This window comes from Netta rufina (genome assembly GCF_964035555.1).
Source record: "Netta rufina genome assembly, chromosome: 8".
NCBI lineage: Eukaryota > Metazoa > Chordata > Aves > Anseriformes > Anatidae > Netta > Netta rufina.
The window spans coordinates 17,268,661-17,290,217 of NC_140131.1; the positions used below are offsets into that span (position 1 = coordinate 17,268,661).

The 21,557-nt window shown below is 39.0% G+C and overlaps 1 protein-coding gene across 1 annotated transcript in view; it reads left to right on the forward strand.

Moving 5' to 3' along the window:
- Nucleotides 1-21,557, forward strand: part of HMCN1 (hemicentin 1) — a gene marked incomplete at its 5' end in the record, with an annotated part of 190,986 nt that overhangs the window by 118,964 nt on the left and 50,465 nt on the right. The window contains 13 exons of the mRNA XM_084291227.1: nt 533-814; nt 1,992-2,159; nt 5,361-5,474; nt 9,006-9,092; nt 9,498-9,689; nt 10,420-10,593; nt 11,802-11,915; nt 13,261-13,406; nt 15,356-15,506; nt 16,247-16,450; nt 18,562-18,675; nt 19,489-19,676; nt 20,574-20,670. Of these exons, the coding sequence (XP_084147353.1) occupies nt 533-814; nt 1,992-2,159; nt 5,361-5,474; nt 9,006-9,092; nt 9,498-9,689; nt 10,420-10,593; nt 11,802-11,915; nt 13,261-13,406; nt 15,356-15,506; nt 16,247-16,450; nt 18,562-18,675; nt 19,489-19,676; nt 20,574-20,670 (2,031 nt within the window). The remainder of the gene's footprint in view (nt 1-532; nt 815-1,991; nt 2,160-5,360; nt 5,475-9,005; nt 9,093-9,497; nt 9,690-10,419; nt 10,594-11,801; nt 11,916-13,260; nt 13,407-15,355; nt 15,507-16,246; nt 16,451-18,561; nt 18,676-19,488; nt 19,677-20,573; nt 20,671-21,557) is intronic.

Here is a 21,557-nt window from a genome sequence, read left to right on the forward strand (position 1 = left end):
ATCTGTTTAAAATGCATTTGACCAGAGATGATTACAGGGATATAGCCCCCTTTACTTAGTGCACTGTTTCTTGTCACTGTATTAGTGATAACAACTAGTTGAGCTTAGATCTTCCAGTTTTACTGCTAATTCTGTCTTTCAGTCAGAAATAAAGCGAGGTATTTTTAAACAATCCCATGAAGAAGATAATCTCAAAAAATATGGATGGATTGACAGAATATTGAGCAGTCTTTTTTAAAATTTCAAGTTATTTTCCTGTTTTTATTTTTAAAATCGCCTGTAAGTTACTTTAACAACACTTTTATTTTGTGGGCTGCAGGAAAGAGAGGTTATTTGTCACTTCTCAACTCCGTGGAAAATGTTATGAATTGCGGAGTGCCCCTAACTGGGCTGGCAGTAGTGGCCTGCAGTAACTGTCTTCATTAAAATGCTCATCCGACAAGCTTGATTGCTGCTCTTTTCAGAAGCAGGTGAATATTCTGAAAAGTAGCTTCTAGTTGACTTGTAAATTGTGTTTCTTTTTCTTTTGTAGTTCGCCCAACTATATTCAACAGTGGTAGCCACCTTTCAGAGGTTGTTGTCACCCAGGGAAATGAAATTTCTTTGGAGTGCAAGGTTCAGGGTATTCCAGAACCAGCAGTAACATGGATGAAGGATGGCCATCCGCTGGTCAGTGGAAGGGACATAGGAATACTTCATAATGGTCGCTTTCTTCAACTGAGAAATGCCCAGGTGTCAGACACAGGCCGCTATGTCTGTGTTGCTGTCAATGTGGCAGGGCTGTCTGACAGAAAATATGATCTAAATGTTCATGGTGAGTATGCAAAAAGTGGGGCATACATAACAAACAAAGTAGACCTTTAAGTTCACCCAAGGATATTCAAGAAATAGTTGTGTAGCTAAATTTGCAAACCATGTTTATTGCAGGCATTATACATAATGCAGTTTCAATTGCAGATGTATTACAAAAATCCAAATCCAATTAAAATCTTACCTCCGTCCGTGTGAATATCAATCTACCCCCTAGCTACTGTATTTCCCAAGAAATTTCCCCCTAGCTACTGTATCTTGCTTTTCTCTGAGGAGAAAAGCAAGATACAGTACAATTTCATATGATATTAGGGTGAGTTTCATGGTAGGAAATATTCTATTGGGTTCTGTTTTGGGAGATAGAAGTTAAGGTTTAACCAAGAACACCTTACGTGTGGCCTCTACCAGAAGACAGTCATGAATATAGACAGTATTCCAAGTATCTAACAGACAAGTTCTCTTGTTTTTTACTCTCAGAAGAATTTAAGATGGTACCTCCAACTATAATTCATTGCTGTAATTTTACTTAAAAATTACTAAAAATTACTTGATGGAATGGATTATAGCATGATGCTATGGTACAGCCACTATAACTTGAATGGAACATTTTTTTGCATGTGTTTTTTTATGCCTCATATAACTCTGAATATTTATGTTTTGAAAGGATAAAACCAAGAAAGAAAGGGAGTTCTATCCCTAAGAAAGGGAGATACTCCTTTCAGGAGTTACTATGCAACTGAATCAGGACATCAGATTACAGGGGTTTAGCTGCAATATTCCTCTGCAAATCCCACTGTATCACAGAGGCTTTCAAGTGTCTTTAGACAGAAAAATTAGGTAGAAAAAAAAATGTACTTTTGACAATGTTAGAATTTTCCGTATTGTTCTGTTAGATACTGGAAATTATAATTAATGTAGAATGGACAGAACTACTGTTACTCGTTAGGTGCCTTAAGGCATTAGATAAAGGTAATAGTACTGGTAGAATTAAATTTTAATTTTTCCATGCAGTTGCACCGTTTAAAAAGAAAAGTCATTATTGTAATAAATCTCAGTTTTGCACTGATCCTCCCTTGCCAAGTTTATCGTAGCTTCAGTGAATTATTATTTGCTTGACAGAATGTTTTGAGAGCAAAAGCTTTTTTGATTTGTTTTGAAGTAACTTTTCTCTTATTCTGTAGTTCCCCCAAGTATTGCTGGTGACCTGCAGGTGCCTGAGAACATCAGCACTGTGGAGAAGAATCCCATCTCTCTGGTTTGTGAAGCTTCGGGAATTCCCCTGCCATCGATAACATGGCTCAAGAATGGCTGGCCTGTCACTTTGAACAGCTCAGTGCGCATCCTCTCAGGTACAGCACATATTTAAAGCTGTAGTTATCTTTGAAAAAGGGAACGGAATGAAGAGCCTTCTGAATCTGTACTGTAGGTATTTCACATGGAAGAAAGTTTCATTTAATAATCGTGTAAAGACATGGAGAGAAAAGAAACTGTTATCCAAGCTATTCAGTAAATTGTAACAGATCATGTTGAAGTGCCTATCAAATAGCTAAAGTAAACTGTGTAAGTTGTTACCAAACTTTACATGCGTGGGTCAAAGGTGTGGTAACTGTTCAGTCTTTGTCATGGAATAAGCCATAGTTCTAGCTGTATGTCAGTCCAGTATCTGTGTTTCCAGAAATACGTCAGATGGAGATGTATTTGTCAGTGCTGATACATAGAAAGCTATAATATGACATTTCCTCGCCCCTCAGATGAATACAGATGACCATAAACAAAATACATCTTTCATTTCTCTGTGTCTGTATATAAAAACAAATGGAAATCTATTCATGAGCCTCAGCAATTAATGCATGTAAATACTTACTAGCCCTGAAGCTAATTGAATCTGACCTTCAGAATGTCGTTTTGTAAAAGCTGGAATTGCGTGATCAGTCAAGGACAGCACAGAATATTGCATTAGCAAGTATAGTATGAAGCCCAAGGGATCTGGAGAAATGTATGACAGGTGTTCAGAATGACAGTCCCAATTCACTGGGGTCTCGTTTTTCAAGCTGGCATAACCTACAAAGAACTAGTTCAAGCATCCTTTTATGACAGTAGCAATTGACAGACACATGTGAAATAAGAGGCCTTAGCACTTGTTTCTGTAAACCATCTTGCAATACTGTAGGGAAGTGAGAGTATTTGACTAGCAGCTGCAGTTGTGTTTTTTTTTTTTGTTTAAAATAGGAAATTGAGTTAGCAACCCTTGATATTAAAATGGAAGTTGTGTACCAAGCAGGCAACATGTTTTGCTTTGGCTTCTTGTGTCTGGAAATCAGCTTTGTGGACTGTTCCTTTGGCTAAGAACTGATACATATAGACAACAACAGAGATGTTTCTTTGATTTTGGGTTTGCCACCATAAATCTCATGAAAGTAAGTTTTCACAAAGTTTCTAATATTCTAACGTAGCCACCATGCAAGACAAGCCATCCTACAGCATGAACATAAGAAAACTATCAGAAAGGTAAAGAAACTAGAAGCTCAGCTAAGACTGCATTTGAAGCTGGAATTTATCAGGCATTTTTTCCATCAGTGTAACTTTTGACGTTGCATGTAGCCCTGTTTTCTTCTTTCCTATTTTTAATTATGGCACATGGAAAAAGGGGTGGTGGTGTCTGATTATTATGCAGTATCTGAGTTAGTGTGCATTCCTTTTGGTGCATAGTTGCCATCAACAAAAACCAATGTTTTCTGGGCTTGATTGTTCCTACTCTGTTGATTTCTACACCCACACTAATATCACCACCCGGATTGCAGTGTCAGGAAGGGTGAGACACAAGTAGATGTTTATTGTCTCTGAATGTTAGCTGCAGTGGGAGGGGGGAAGCAAGCCAGAACTCAGTGCTTTGTTTTCCAGCAAACTTCATGCTTTCATATAGTTCTTTGGAAATCTACATATTGTGGTAGTGATCTGTGACCAACATCGCATTTGAGACTCCCTTTGTGCTTGTATAGCTGTAAGAAAAACAACAACAACAAAAACTGACTAATATTTAAGAGGTAAAATACTCTGCCAAAGCAATATTTCAGTTCTGTTGATTGAAAACATACTTGGCATTGCAGATGATTTAAATGTGTGGACACACTGCTGGCAACTGTCTGTTAATTCAGATACTATGCTGCTGCTTCCTTTTGGAGATACTTGATATGGTTCCTTTAGGGGAAAAAAAAAGTTTTCACTATGCCACCACATCTGCTGTTTTGCAGACCATGCATTAAGCTTCATATTAGCTTTAAAAAGGAGAGACGGTTTTATTAAGTTGTAGCTGAATGTGAAGAATCATATCCTGCCTCAGCACGGGAGCTCTGGGTATGCAAGTGTGTGAAATCATGGAAAGTTACTCTCCTACAGGCAGGTGTCTGTTTCATTTTGAGTCTTACGTAGCTTTGTTCAGGGTATGGGTGGGAGAAGGGATCAGGGTGACATGAGACTGCAAGAACAGAGCCTTCCTCAGTCCAGCAGGTATAATTTCTTCAGTGAAAGAAATCTATCCATCAAGCGGGTTAAGTTTCTTCCTTCAAAGCACATGACCAGGAACATAAATTTGTGGGATACATCCTGGTAATGAGACCCAGTAGAGATCCACAGACAAACAGTTTAGATGTAGTGTTCTGTGTGGTAATGATTGTTAATGTGAGAGCAGCTGATGAGAAAGTGGAAAAGGGTAAGGGATGGCCACCATGTTTGTTTTTACACTTAAATGCTCGTTCCTCTGCCAAAAGGATGCAATGAGAAGTTTTGCTGCTAGGTTGAAGTGGGGTCCTCTGGTCAACCATATAAGTGTATGCATGTGTTTATAAAAAATAGACTTATTTTTCTGTGTACATCACTCTGTCTCTTTCTCTCTCTGCTTTATTATTTTTCCTGTACAGTCATGTAGATTCCAGTACAGCAAAGTACTTAGGTAAGCAAAAGTCCTGCTGTCTTAGACTATTCTGTCATGATTTCCTGCATAGAAGGAATGTGCACAAATCCTGCATATTGCAGACACAGTGTACCTGATACATCCAGTGTCCGCACTGAACCAATGAATTTCGAGTGGGCTGTACCTCTGATGTGTTTGTATATAGTTTGTGACCTGTCTAGAGCAGGTTGCATTTTCTCTGCATGCTCTTTCTCTGCAAGTTTTCAGTGATTTTAATTTGATCTGTTGATTTCTTCCAGAAAACAATTGATTGAAGAAAAAAAAATAAAGGTGTGGGAATGGAGGGAGAAGGGATGTGTCAGGGTAATTTGGCAATTACTGGATAGGAAGAGTATCATAATCAATGGAAAGCATGGGTCTAAAAATACTGGGAAGCTGAGGAGCTGCACAGGGACACAGCAGTTATGGGAGTAGGAGTAAGGTCAGTTTACGTTATTCCTTGTATAACAAAAATAAGCACATTAAAAAGAGGAATATACTCCTGTAAATTTAAGTAAAACATAAGAAATTGGAGCTAACAATTTGGGAGCAGGTTGGTTGGAGCAGAACTTTAATAATTCTACATTTTTTTCATTCTCAGGGGGTAGAACGCTCCGTTTGACACACACAACTGTATCAAATGAAGGGCAGTATACTTGTGTAGTGACCAATGCTGCAGGAGAAGCAAGGAAGGATTTTGACCTTTCTGTTCTAGGTAGGTACATGATAATTTTTGTTACAATAGAAGAAGAAAAGATACAGGGCTATACTGTATATTTTGCTGGTATTTAAAAAATCATTATGCCAAAATAAATGTCCTTAGGGGAAAGAAAGAAGCATCTGATAACATGGTTGGAAAATCAGGTGTTAAAGAGAAATTGCTTTTACATGTGAATTTGCTGTGTTCTTAGTTTTTAAAAACTAGGATTCTCCAGGCATAATTTAGAATAACTGGCAGTTACTTAGATTTTGTGGTTTGTTGGTCCTTTTCTGAAAAGGATCTGTGTCAACATACCTCTGGCTTCAGTTACGTTGTTATTTCAGTATCATGGAAGTTGGGGGGATGCTTACAGCCTGATTCCCACCCTCCCTTCAGTTGCTTGTTGCTCATAGCTTCTCTATGCCTTGGATAGGATGAACAACGTGAATCAGATTATAGGTGATCTGGAAAAGTGGGGAGGTTGTTTTTTCCTGGTCTGGTTAGTTTTCAGCCAGGTCGGTTCCCTGCTTGTTCACCACATAGCCTGTAAATGCCAGTGCTGGTGAAAGGAAGATGACAAGAATGAGTGGTCAGGGAAGTAGCACTGTTTCCTTTGGCATCAGCCTGAATTTAAGCTGTTTTAAAGTTGAAAAAAAAACTACAGCCTCAGAAAACCACGTAAACTGTTCTTGTTCTGTCTGTTGCACCTAATGCTTGAAGGCAGAAGAGTGCAACTCTGTATGATGATGCTCATGAATTAAAATCAGCACTGGGTGTAATGTGTATCGCTGACTTGCATGATGATAATCTGTTGCAACAAAGATGTGAATGCAAAGCCAGGGCCTACAGGGAGATTAAACACTGGAGATGGAATCAATTTTGAAAAACAGATCTCTGATCCAGCAGAAATTTTCAATTCTTGGAGCTTTTGGTATTGTAAAGCAAATAGCTAAGTGTGGTAGTAGTGGGTGACCCTGCTAGCGTATTATACAAGCACAGCAGGCTTATTAAAGGCTGTTTGGAACTCATAATGTGAATTTGTGTCACATTACTTAATTCCCCTCCCACTTCCTGCTTTATGGTTTAGTAGCTATTTATTATTTATATCAATGATTAGCAGGCCTGATGGAAGTTGTCTTGCAGCATTACTGTATATAAATTGCCTTAAGTTTCCAAGTGCCTTAAGCTCTTGAGTGCTATCAGTTTGCCTTGCCTTCAGCTGACTTACGCATATTCAGTCTGTAAATGATAACTTATTTTCATGTCAGTTCATGTTTATTTGATGAGCTCATGGAAGTGTAAGTCTGGTAGAATGGAAGAGATGTATAAACACTGAAAAGCATTCATTGTTTTACTGTTTTCTTTGGAAGGTGTTAGTAGCAGGGTGTTCATGATGCTTCTGGGAATCTCTCTTGCATAGGCTTTGTTTGCCTTGAAGACAAATGCTCAGTGAAGCTGATTTCAAGTGGGCTAAGTGGAAAATTCCTTTGTTCAGTCTCTTCTTCCCTCCCCCCAGTAATTTCTTTGTCCTTCTAGAGGAAAGTTACAGGAATGTGGTCTGATGTTGACACAGACTATTCACCAGCTCACTGTAAATAGGAACCATACAGAGACATCCTGGTGTTTCTCTAAATTGGTGTAGGAGGTGCAACAGGCAAGCCAGATTGCATGGAGAGCTTGGTGTAACAAGCCTAATACTTACATATTTGCAAAACATTTGGTGTGGCTTTGTTTTAGTTCTGAAATGTGTTGACATCTTACTGTGTTGTTTTGGGGCCAAAGTGATGAGTTGCTCTGTTTATGCATACTAACTTCTGGCCAGACTTATGTCCTGACCTGTATAATCATAGGTTATATTTTATCCCATCTAATTCCTCCAGTTGATGCATCTTTGTCTTGTCATATTTGAACACTAGGACACGTATCATATGTGATCATAACTGTACCACAAGGGGGTAAAATTGCCAGTACCGGCCACATCTTCCTGCATACTAAATTCTGCTAACCCTCATCTTGCCATTTGTCATGTTCAGAAACCAACTTCTCGATGTGCTGAAGCAGCATTTTTGCTGCTTCAAATTTGAAATCTCTTTTAACTGAAATTCGAATCTCTTTTAACTTTTCATTTTCCCTTACTCTAGTTTGCACTCTTCATTAGTATGGAAGATCACATGTATCGTACTATTTTTCTCTTTTAACAATGAATTCTGCATATTATCATGGTTGTTATTTTAATAAAACTTTCAATTCCAACTTACTGGTAGGTCACAAATAAGCTGTTGAATATATTTTACTTCCTCTTTTTTTAGACCTTCCACATTGGCTGAAAGTTTGCATTTTATAGGATTATTAAAGAGAAGTATCTGGCTCCCTAGTCCAGCATTTTTGTTATAAAATTTCCCCAAATCTCTTGGAGATTGGGCTGCTTTCTTATAATTGCAGGCCTCCTTTTAAATATGTAATACTCCATGCCTACTTTGATTTCTAGTGCCATTTTCTTTTATCCTGGATCTACAAATACCTCTACTTTGAACGAAGCAGTTCATCAGTGCTCTGGAAGTTTGTGGGCCTGAGAGGCTCCTCACCAACACATTGACAGCTTGGCCTCCCTCATCCAGTAACGTGTTAGTCTCTGTGGTCCTGTTGACCAGGATTAGTTGGAAACGCGTCATCAAGTAGTCAGTCACACAGTACAAGTTTCTTGTACAGAATAAGCTATTCAGGATATGGATAGGTATTTTAATGGTATGGCTTTATCTTTTATTTCCCCAGAGAAACATGATTTGTACCACAGCAAGATGTGTAATTTGTTCAGCTGCCTCTCCAGCAGCTGTAATTGCATAAAACACTTTTGTGCCTTTACAGAGCACCTACTTGTTGGCAATCTATTGTATTGCTTTGAGTGTGCTTGTAAGAAAAAAACAGACAAAAAAAACCACACACATATTATGTGAACAAGCAAGCTTTTTTCTTTCCAACTGCTTTTGTTGTTGTTTTGTTTTAAATCTGTTCTTTCCCTAGACTTCTAGATGGATGCTTTCAATTAATGTTGGAAAATAACTCTTAAACTTAAGCACATTGTTTGAGCAAATGAATCACTTGCTGCTTAATGTGAGTGAAGCAATTTGTTTGCAAACTTATAAAACTTAGTGGTGCATACAATCAAACCTGGCCTTATTAGTAACTCAAGTGTTCATCCATGTTGCTCTAATAACCGTACTCAGAAATGTGGGGAATATGCCTCAGCACCCTGACTCTCTTTAGCTGTGAAAAAAGTGAGGTGGTATGCTCAGCCTATGGCCCTCTCTTGTCCTTGTCATGGATCAGTATGTTTAAGGGGTGCAGAACAGAGGTGTAGCTGTTGTCCAGGCAGGGTAGCTCTACACTGTTTCTCATCTGGAGCTATTTCTGTCAGAGCGGAGCCATTTATTGATTTCTGTGATTAAGGGAAGTACATCCTGACACACATGGCCTGAATAAGTCTATGCTATATTTAAATTGTTTGTAAGTAATAGCTGCTGGTATTGTCTCCTTATTTGATTCCAGTGCCTCCAGGGATTGTGGGTGAAAATAAGCTGGAAGATATGAAAGTGAAAGAGAAGCACAGTGTTACCCTGACATGTGAAGTGATAGGTAAAAATATACAGTATTTATACCTTTATTGATCTGATCTCATAGTGTTGATCTTCACTGGTTCTGAACAGGGTGTTTTAAATGGAATTTTCAGTGGAATTTTTAAATTTCAGATTTAACCTTGGTGCTAGTCCTGCCACATGCACTCCTTGTTTAAAGGTAGTATAAAACGTAACCAAGAGGTTAGGTGCTGTGGTATTTCTTCTCTAAAGTCCTGTAGAATTTAAGAGGAGGTATATATTACTTCAGGATGTTCAGAGACTATAGAATATATTCCGAAGCATCTTCCTAACAAATATATTGTAAGGTGGCATCAAAATTAAATTTTTCTGTTACTCAGAAATCTTGGAATATCCTGGAGGCTATACAACAGCTAATATTTGCAATTCTCTTAACTCCATTAAGGGAATCCTGTACCACAGATCACCTGGGTAAAGGATGGGCGACCTCTAGCTGAGGATGAAGATCACAAGTTTCTGTCCAGTGGGCGTTTCCTGCAAATCACCAATGCTCATGTCACTGACACGGGGAGATACACATGTATTGCATCCAATACAGCTGGAGATAAGAGCAAAAGTTACAGTCTTAATGTACTTGGTAAGACAGCTGGGTTGGCTCTTAGAGAAAAAATATTAATCTCAGGAAAAAAAACAAACAAACAGATAATCTCATTGGAATTTTGTCGTCTTTTAATTATAGCAAGGTTTAAGTTGCCTGGCTATGATTAAAGTTTAATGGCTATGTAACTGATAAATGACAGTAGTTCAACAGAAACAGCAGTTCCATGCTTTAAACAATATAGAGGTAGAAAATGCAGAGCTGTAAGAGGACCTTATCTGTGGTGAATAAGCAAGTCAGTATGTTGGCTTACTGTGATTCAAGGAAAGAGTATCAGATTGTAATCTTTTTGTAAAAGCTGAAACCATCTGCAGTTTGCTTTTTTCATAATAGTTATTGCATAACCAAATACAAACAATGGTGAATTTGTTTTCCACATCCTCATTTCCTAGGCTCATACCTCCTACCAGTTTGCTGCGCACAGGATCATCAGGCAGCGGGTCTGCCAGCTGCTGTGCAAGAAGTGGCTGGCATCCTGCTGACCTGTGTTTGACAAGAGCTAAGGGTGGATGGATTCCGCCAGCAGGGGCTGACCTTTGACTGCAGTACAAAACATAAAACCAAATGAATGTTGTCTGGTTCTGGTTTTCAGTATGCCTAGTAGGAATGTCTCACAGCTATTTGAGGCTGGAACCAGATTCTGAGGCTGAACACAAAAATGGCTTTTCAGAGCGGTCGTTTCTCTGTTTGATGATTTTGTTGCTCCTAGTGTCTCCGGTCATTGTGGGAGCAGACAGCTATGGCAGTGCAGAAGAGATCACTGTTATCCTCAACAGCCCAACATCACTGGTTTGTGAGGCTTATTCCTATCCTCCAGCTACAGTCACCTGGCTGAAAGATGGTAATCCTTTAGAATCAAACAGAAATATCCGCATTTTGCCAGGTAAATTTTTTGTTCTTGTTGAGAACTAATACAATGTTTTGTTCTTCTATTGTTTGGTTACTGCTACATTTTTTTAATAAATCAAGTATATTTATGTGAAGTGCAATATTTGTACCATTTTAGCACTGGCAATTCCATTATTTTTAAGTGCTTCACAACCGACTAATTACGTGTATTTTATTTGTGTTCAAGTATTTATCCTTTTGTTCCATAGAGCTAAATGGTGGCAAACAAGTTAATTGGAGTTACTAATGAATGGAAGTATCTTGAAATTAAGTGTGGGAATGAACTTGATGGAGAGAGAAAAACGGCAAAGCTAGTGATAAGAATGAGGTGTCATTTTTCTATGCATTTAGTAGTTTGCAATTTCTAATTTGTGGAGTAACTGTTACCTAAAACATCTATGGAGGTTGAAAACAGGAAAAAGCTTTACTTGTAACACTGAAGTAATGTACATGAACCAGTACTTTAGCATTATTAGCTGCAGCTGTTCATAGAAGGAGTGAGTCTTGATATTGACAGCGAGGAAGTGAATTATTACATGGGGGGACAATCCTTAGGAATAGAGTCTGGAAAGAGCTGCAGCCAAATTAAACAGTGACTCATCTCTGAGAATGCAGACAATATAAATCATAAACAAGACAGTATGGGAAGGAAATTGATGGATATCAAAGTTGTAGAGGCCACCTGAAGTCTTAAATCCGACTGATTCATTCATATTTAAATTTCATTTCACATTGTAGCTGTTGCTTCTATCCATTCTGTGGAGAGAGAGTTGGGGGCCTATTTCATATGAAATACTGCACTGAAAATGAAATGCAGTTCAGAGGCTAACATCTACCAATTTATGTTGGATATTCTGGTTTTGCTTAGTTTCAGTGGTAATGCCTACTTTTCCATTTTCTGTGAATGAAATGCAGAATCCTAAGTCACTTCTTTCTATCTTCAAGAAATTCCTAATAAAAAGCTATGTTAACAGATTTTCCAAGATTTTTCCAACTAACAGGTGTTGTGATCCAAAGCACTGCTGCGAATTATGCACTCATTTATTGCAGGGTATACATGGTGGTAAACATTCAGTTTCTCAAGCTCATCTAAGGGTGTAGAATCGAGACCAAAGGATTGAAAATATGCTGCAGAAATTGTTTAAATAATCAGAAAGAAAAAATATAACTTAGACCCTATTAAGGAATGACCTTTTTTGGCAGGTGGTCGGACCCTGCAAATTCTAAGTGCACAGGAGGACAATGCTGGGAGATACACCTGCATAGCCACAAATGAGGCTGGAGAAACTTTGAAACACTATGAAGTGAAAGTCTACAGTAAGGAGATGCTTCCAATATAATTTTTTTTTGTTTGCATTCTTCCGTTTTTTTCAGTGTTACCTATCCTGGTGCACAAAGGGATTTCTGTTAGTGGTTTTGTTTACCAAACATCTGCATTAGCTCATGTCATTTCTTGAAGAAAGGTACTTGAAAAGTTTGCTGTTGCATCCTTTACAAGTGCTGGTGTACGGCCAAGAATCTTTGTACCACCCAGGGGAAGACATTTAAGAAATGATGAACTTCAGTTTCTTTTGAAATACTTTTGGTCGTGATTTTCAAATCAGGCAAATGCAGCACAATAGATGTGAGCAGAGAATCTCATGAGTACTGAAACTCTTTTAGAAAGAAAGGAGGGGAGTCATAACATCTAATGGAAAACTTTCTCGACTAAGGTAAAACAGGAGGATACTATTTTTATATCTTCCTGTAAAAGACCGTATGCACAAAAGCTTTCCCATTCAAGCTTTCCTGTCAGCACATTGTCCTTTGGGCATCTGTGCCTAATATTCTATTTTAATGCTCAAACTCTTCATTATGGGCTCAGTCAAGCATAGTTTCTCATCTCTCTCTCTTTTTTAATTTGCTAACCTTTCAGTCTGAATTGGAGTTTGGTTTGCTCCCTCACAGTAACCATGCTGTTATTTTAATTACACAAAGTGTAATTACACAATAAGGCCCCATTGGACTAGGAATAATGAGAAGAGAGTTCGTAATTGAAGTATGACTATATAGCACCCCCGGCCCAGCCCCCCACCACTGCCATTGCAACTGTCAGCTATTATGGTACTATAAGCATTAGGGAGAGTTTAAGATATCACATTGAAGAAAAAAAAATAAATTCTTGAAAGAATTTAAAATAATTTCAGAGGTATTATGAGACCAGGCTGGGGGGTTGTTTAAGAATTTTGAAATGTTCTGTTTTCATTCTGATTCAGAACGAAACAAGATTTTGCAACATTGGGGTTTCAATGGAATGGAAATTTTGAGTTTTATCCAGCTACTCTGAGTGTGGACTTCGGTTCTAACATATGGTTCTGAGAATATTGGTTTCCATTAAAATGCTTTTTAATGACTGCAGTACACTGAACTTTGTAGAATTTAAGCCAAATGCATAATAAAGTGCTGTAGCTAGGTAAGGCTATAGTAGGTTTGCATGTCTACAATTATTGAACACGGCTGAACTATATTAACTGAGCTGTGGGAAAGAGCCAGATTATATGGGGAATGCACTTGGTTTTCCCAGGGTTATTGTCTGGGTTTTCCCTTTGTCCAGCTAGTTTTGAAATTCTGCATAAGACAGTATCTCAGAAAGGTCTCTCTCACTCCCTTTGTTTTTGTGCAGTTCCACCCACCATTAACAAGGGTGATAGCTCAGGGATGGGTCTCTCCCCTAAAGAAGTGAAGATCAAAGTAAACCACAGCCTTACCCTGGAGTGTGAAGCACATGCCATTCCTGCTGCTGCGATCAGCTGGTACAAGGATGGACAGGCCAGTGACTACTTCAATTCCTTCTAATGGGTGGATTTCCTACAGAAACAACTGCATATTCATTATCACTACTAATGAACATTCATGTAGCGCAGCACGCTCGCTTGCACTGCTAAAGTCAGTAGGAAGTCATCTTCCCTTGTCTCCTGCTGGCAGAATCACCCCTCGAGTCTGTTAGGATGCTTGCTGCTGGTCAGATCTTTGCAAATTGACCCTCGTTTCTTTGTGGGTGCCCGGCAGTACAACTGAGACATCAGCCATGGGGTTCCCAGGGCCTACTGCTGGCCTGTGCTTTAAAGAGGGAGGGCTCTACCTAGAAGTAGCATCCCGTGGTATTACCACATGTTGCTTTGCCATCATTTGTATTCCCCAAAGGCCTTGGTGCAGAATGGCCCCATGCTTGGTTCCTCTAATTGCTGCCCTTGCAGAAGTTGCAGAGAGCCTCCCACTTGGTTCTGGCAGAGTGTGCAAAGCCACAAAAGCATCTGGATCCTCTGCGAGGGGGAATGAGGCATGGTTCCTGCCACACGCAGCCTTCGCAGCAGCATCTGTCTGGAGAAGAAGCAGTTTTGAAGGGTGATGCCACAGAATCATACTGATATGTAGCCTACTGGGAGTTGCTATAAATAACAAAGAAACAGTGCAACTCTTGTGTAACGAAGGAGAACATAACAGCTCTTGCTTTAGCTGTTGTTGACAGGGCATATATGTGGCAGACTGCTGCATCTCTGCAGCTGGACCAGCTCTTGCTGGATTTAAGGAGCATGCAGAAACAACCTGAAGTCACAGGAGAGACTGTGTATACACTCTGCTTGCTTTGAGCATATGCTGTAATTCTAGGCCCTCCTGGGTGTACTGATTATATTGCCAATGAGAATTGAAAGGGCCCCAAAGAAGGATAGTGGTTATAAGCAGCTTGCTGCCATTGACAGAGCACTGACATCCGACAGCTTTTTCTTGCTATGCCCTTGGGAAAATGGCTTCCATTCATATCTGTGGACTGAATTGAAGGCCATGAACTAGGTGACTCCCTAATGTGTTCCATTTTTGTTATTGAGAGATGTAGGTTATATTGCTGTAGTCTGTGTTGTCATGTGTGATGTAACTTGTAGGTACAGTAACATCTAATCCTGTGTATGTCTACTGCATCAGTTTTATGTTCACACCATGTCTTTGCTGTGCAGCAGATTATAGTGGTTGTGTCTGTAGGGTGAGTTAGATCAGGTTGTAAAACTCACAGAAAACTGTTTTCCATGTGTAGGTTTTCCATCAGCTCATCAGCTTGTCCAGTGACTTCAGGGGTTGAGTCACCCTGCTTTAATCAGATGCCATAAGAGCACTTGCCAGATGAGGGTGGCATTGCTCCTTTCAGCAGCAGCTAGCAGACAGGGTTAGGTGTGATGTAAAACAACATCCCCTTGGGAGACCAGCTACCAAGATTAGAAAAGTGTATATACACAGTGTCTGACAAAGATGAAAAGAAAACTGTCTCCACTGTTAAGGGCTTGGGGCTTGACGAGAGTTACTCCAGGAGGAACAGCTTTTGGGCTGAGGGAATGAAGGAGGAGAGCTGGGCTTGCCGCTGTCAGGCAAAGCTTTCCTTCCCCTGCACCACCTATGGCCAGGGATGCCAGCCCAGGAGCACCTGGCTCAGGACTGCACCCCAAGCGGCGTCCTAAGCAACTGCTTCCCTTTCATGGATTGAAAGTGGGCCTTGCTGACAGCATAACCAAAGATTGAAGGATGTTTGGTTGTCAGTGCTATCAAAACAAAGGAAATATTTAAATTAAAAAAAAAAAGTTCTTATTCCCAGTATACTGCCTTAGGAAGGATTTTGCAACAATCAGAATTTGACCAAGAGAGATGATGTCATACTGCTACCACAAATAGGGCTATTCCTAATTTATGATTTCCATATTATTAATTAACATGTTAAAAATACATTACAGCCTCTTAAACCAGATGATCATGTCATTATCCAAGCCAGTGGCCATTTTCTGCAGATTAAAGAGGGTCAAGTATCAGACACTGGTCGTTACACTTGTTTGGCATCCAACATTGCTGGAGAGGATGAAGTGGAATTTGATGTAAATATACAAGGTAAACAGAATTCAAATAATAAAATTCCTGTTTTTTTTGGTAGTCTGAGCCTCTTTATTTATGTTCTGGAATGTTGGAATTCTTTATAATTTTTGTATCCTTTAGCCCTTCTTGGTCTATTGTAATACTCTTGTGTTCTGTGTGATTTCTATTGCATGTATATTTAGTTCATCTTTAAGAAATATGGTACTTGATTCTTCTTTCTTTCACATGTTGTGACATGGAGTGTATGTAAAATCAGTGGAATGCTGTCATAGATCTGATCTTCCTCTGCCTTACATGAAAAAGTTTTAGTTTAGCTTTTAAACTGAGAGGTTGTATTTTATTAATTGTGTCAGGTAGTACTTGGAGGCTCCAGGCATAAGCACCCAGTTGGCCTACACATTGTGTAAATACAAGACATTCATTAGTCATTTCTGAAATTTTAAACAAAATGAGAATTTGATTGAAAGCAGGTTGTTTGCTATTTAAATAATTATTGTTAATCAATACCCTCTGTGTCTTGTTATCAGGTCCTCTTACATTGTTATTTATTAGCCTCCATTCAGTAGATTGGTCAATTGCTTGTTCTGTTGAAAAGAACTAGAATTATCCTGGCTAATCTAAATGGGGGGAGCTTAATTTAATAAACTTAATTTTACTTACTGCTATTTAACAATTACAGTATCTTCTGTATCTCTTGACTTCATAACTAGTTGTTTCCACTGTAAAATTATATTTTTTTTCTTTCTCAAACGTAGTTCCTCCTAGTTTCCAAAAGCCTTATAGAGGATGGGAAACTGGTAACATGGTAGATACAGGAAGAGGTGGAGAAAATAAAGATGTGATTGTCAACAATCCCCTATCTCTGTACTGTGAGACCAATGCTGTTCCTCCCCCAGTTCTTACATGGTATAAAGATGGCTATCTTCTGAGCTCTAGTGATAAAGTACTAATATTACCTGGTGAGTATTAAAATACTTCACACTAGGACCTTAAGAAGTGGTGTTTGGTACTACCATACAAATGCTTGTAGTAACTTTTCTCCTTGAAAACATTGCATTAATTTTCCTTTCAGGCTTTCTTGACTGGAGAAATTTCTTTCCAGTGATCAGATTTAAGCAAACTGTTACCGTTTTTCATTTAAAATGCAGAAATGGTGAGGATGTGAGCACTGTTGAAAAATGAAATACAACAATATGTTGTATTTCTGATGTATTTCTAATTTATTTCCTTAATATGTTTTGCTTTGACAAAATTACAATTAAAGTAGAAAAGCCTCTCAACCAGGGACAGAGACTTGGAAATATTACAGTAGCAAAATCACCATGAGCTTCTACTTACGCAAAAGAGAGAGAGGAGCTAATAATTGGAAGCAGGGGCATGTGGCCTGGGAAGAGTACAGGGGTGCTGTCTGGATGTGCAGGTATGGGATCAGGAAAGCCAAGGCACAGATGGACCTGAACTTGGCAAGAGATGCAAAGAACAAGAAGGAATTCTATAGGTACATTGGCCAGAAAAGAAAGGACAAGGAGAGTGTACCCCCTCTGATAAAAGAGAAGGGAGAACTGGTAACAAAAGACATGGAGAAGGTACTCAACACCTTCTTTGCCTCAGTCTTCCCTGCCAGTCAGGCTTTCCATGTCTCTTGTTTCCCTGAACCTCTAGGCATGAGCTGGGGGATCAAAGTCCCTCCCACCATAAGCAAAGAGCAGGTTCTAGACCACCTGATGAAAATGAATAGCTACAAGTCCATGGAGCCCAATGACATGCATCCCAGGGTTCTGAGAGAATTGACTGATGGAGTTGCCAAGCCTCTCTCCATCCTGTTTGAAAAGTCCTGGCAGTCAGGGGAAGTCCCTGGTGACTGGAAAAATCACTCCTGATTGTAAAAAGGGTAGAAAGGAAGACCACTGAGCTTCACCTTTTTGTCTGTGAAGATCATGGAACAGATTCTCCGGGAAGCAGTGTCAAGGCACATGGAGGATGAGGAGGTGATCTGGAACAGCCAGCATGACTTCACCAAGGGCAAATCATGCCTGACCAGTCTGGTGGCCTTCTCTGATGGAGTGACTGCATCAGTTGACAAGGGAAGACTGACCAAAGGGCAACTGCATCCTGGGCTGCACCAACAGAGGTGTGACCCGCAGGTCGAGGGAGGTGACTGTGCCCCTCTGCTCTGCCCTTGTGAGGCCCCACCTGGAGTCCTGCATCCAGGTCTGGAGCCCCCAGCACAAGAAGGATGTGGGGCTGTTAAAGTGAGTACAGAGGAGGCAACGAGGATGCTCAGAGGATGGAGCAGCTCTCCTACGAAGAAACGTTGAGAGAGCTGGGGATGTTCGGCCTGGAGATGAGAAGGCTCTGGGGTGACCTTGCAGCTTTTCAGTACTTGAAGTGGGCACATGAAAAAGACGGAAATTGACTTTTTGCTTGGGCAGATAATGACAGGACAAGGGGGAATGGCTTAAAACTGAAAGAGGGGAGATTTAGATGAAGTGTTAGTAGGAAATTCTTCAGTCAGAGGGTGGTGAGGCACTGGAACAGGTTGACCAGAGAGGCTGTGGATGCCCCATCCCTGAAGGTGTTTATGGCCAGACTGGATAGGGCTTTGAGCAACCTGATCTAGTGTGTGGTATCCCTGCTCATGGCAGGGGGGTTAAAACAAGATGATCTTTAAGGTCCCTTCCAACCTGAGCCATTCTGTGACATAATTCCATGGTATGATAATGCTGAGTACAAAAAGGAAGGTCTTTCTGTGCAGAGGATGATTTTGGGTAGCATCTGTGAAGAAGCACAGTGCTAGAGATAACATCTGGCTGTGAGTTATTGAAGAACATTATTCTTTCCTGTGGAATTAATTACTCTTTTCTAACATATCAGTATGAACATTCCTGAATTTAAAGTATCTGCCAGTACAGAAAGTAGCTCGGAAATAAAAGTCTTTAGTTACTTATAATTCAGAACAAATGCTGACCATTCATAATTTTGCCTGCTCAAGTCTCTAGTGAAATGTGGTGTGGAAGTGATGGAAATGGCTCGATTTTACATTTAAATCTTAAATGGATTTATCTTCCAGGAGGTCGAGTGTTACAGATTCCACGGGTACAGGCTGAAGATGCAGGGAGATACATGTGTGTGGCAGTAAATGAAGCTGGGGAGGATTCCATTCATTACGATGTCCGCGTGCTCTGTGAGCTTTTCTGCTTTTCTTTTTTTAATATGTTTATATAAGTTTCTAGAGTTTTGTAGAAATATATAGAATTAGATGAAGACATTGGTCATATTGTTAGTTCTGGATGTTTTTTGGTTATTGTTACAGGAACTCAATTACATTAGGCCAAGCATGCTTCACTTCACTGTAAAGAAAAGTGTATGTAGAAGTCCTGGTTTTATCTTGGTATCTCTTATTTTCTATCCAGTTTCCATTTCAAAAATTTGACTTGTTCTAGACTTTTTTCTCCCCTGATTTTCATCATGATTTTCTAAAATATCTGCAAAACTCCCAAAGTCAGAAGGGAATTGATGATTCAGATCCACCATTGAATGCCTGTAGAGTCCATTTTGTATGATGGATTTATAGATATTACACAACAAATCTTGTGTAATATTTATATGTAGTTTGTATTGCCCCTTGATGTAATCAAGGTTTTTGCCTTTATTTCTATTTCTATATCTATCACTGAAAGCACTGAGTTATTGTTAGGAAGAACGGCCTGCCTTGGAAATCCTGCTTTGTTCTGGCAGCAAAGAACCTAACAGATTGGCTGGAAAATGAGTTTTCCCTCCTCTTTATGGTTGCTGTGAATAAATGTAGCTCTCCTGCAGTCCCTTGAATTATACGGATTCTTTTGAGCTAAACTATTCTTGGGATTTTATTATCTCTCGCTGTAGTCACTGAAGATTTCACTGTTTCCTTCTGCAAACCCATTCTTTGACATCTTAAGAAAAATACCTCTGTAACATGCTAAGTCACAGTATTCTTATATGTTTTGCTCTTTTCTAGTGCCACCATCCATCAGTGGAGCTGATGGTGATCTGCCTGAAGAAGTGACGGTACTTGTGAATAAGGTTGCAGTGATGGACTGTGTCGCAAGTGGCAGCCCTTCTCCAAGTATTACCTGGCAGAAGGATGGCCACCTTCTGGCAGAAGATGACAAACCCACATTTTTATCCAATGGAAGAAGATTACAGGTAGCTCTAAGTGAAGAACATAAAGAACTCTTTTAGCATCACAAACAAAAATCACCTGTAAAGACAAATCTGTTCAGATTTGTTGAGTATGTGATTATGGATGGTTTTTTTATGAGGTGCTGAAAACCTAAGGAGTTTCTTTCCCTTGTCCCTGTCCCTCAGCTGCTTATTCCCATTCCTCTGTAGCTCCCTCAGTTGTACTGACCCAACTGTTTGTGGTGTCATGCTGTGAACCACATCAATGAAATCACTCGGTTTAAAATAGCATTGGTTTTTGTGGAGAACAACATAGTGCTGCCATCTTTATCCGAGCATTTAATTGTGTTAAACAATTAACACATGTTAAACTAATTAACAATTGTGCTAAACTAATGGTGTTTAATTATTGTAAAATTTACTGGTTTTTTAAAATGTATTCTGAAGAACTGCTCCCTTCCTGTCAGTAGATGAAATTGAATCAAACTATAAAACAGTTAAAAAGCTGAGCTTAATTCTCTCTGTTTTCATAGCATGATCTAGGAATATAATATAAAATGTAAAAGCCATATGGAATATTAATATTTTTATTTAAATAATTTTGTGAATATTATTTTTGTTATTAATTTTGAATGAACTTAATGGGAAAGGTACTACGGTGACCTTTCCGGAGGTTTGAGATGCACAGTTTTGCAGAAGAGATTCTGAAAGGAGTAGCATCAGTGAAAGTATCATCAGTTTTCAGGTAGACTTCTTCATAACACTACAAAGGCATTAGCTAAAAAATACAAATCAAACAAACAAACCTGTAGACTTGTAAGCCCCAAAGACCCTTGGGGTCTCTGGGGAGACCCCAAAACTTGATGTTCTGACAATGTTGTCTTATATATATTGTCTCAACAACAGTCTTCTTTCTCTTAGATTTCGAATGCCCAAATAACAGATACTGGCAGGTATGTCTGTGTTGTGGAAAACATAGCTGGAAGTGCCAAGAAGTATTTTAACCTAAATGTTCATGGTAAGTATAATAATCCATAATTTGATGTATTTTTTTTTCCAAATGTTAGTTCAATTTGAATGTTTTAGCAGAGCATTTAGGTACATTCTTAGCTTTATGTGTGTAAGTCACCATATTGCATGTAATGGAAATTCTCATGTACTAGAAATTAAATACAAGTTTGTAGTACCGTGGCAGTACATTGCTTTTGCTACCCCATCTTTATAGGTAGAAATTGTTATTGTGTGTGTACGTCATGTAGGTGTTGCTAAGCCCTATGATTAAGAATTACAAACAGGTTGAATAACAGCCTGTTTTGATTTGTTTAAGAAGAATATTTTTCAAGAAAGTTATGATTAGAAACATAAACCAAGGAGATGAAGCATTGTAAAACCTTATGTATTCTACTGTTTCCTCTTTTAAGATTCCTTTATATTCTTTTTTATTGCTGTTGAGTTAGAGCAAGGTTAAAATAAATTTGTGCCTTTGGTGTCACAGGTCTAAAACAAATATAATCAAGAAATTAAAACATTTTTCATTATTTTAAAAATATTAAAGGTGGTTTCTCTACCACCTTCCTAAACTTTTCTGATAAGTTCAGAAGATCATGTTAATTCTAATTAACATTTCAGAGTTAACCGTAACTTCCCCTTTTATTTCCGCTCACTCTTCATCCCACCACTTTAACCCCTCCATTCCAAACTGAAGATCAAATAAGCATTACTCCCCCAAAGTCAGCAGCACAATTGCATTTTGAAACCTACCAAGGAATACTGGCAACTAAATTTTTTATCTGCTTTCACAATATAGTTTAGAGACGTAGAATCGTAGGATGTTTTGAGTTGGAATGGACTTTAAAGATCATCTATTCCAGCCTCTGGAGTTTTCTACATATGATAAGGATCATT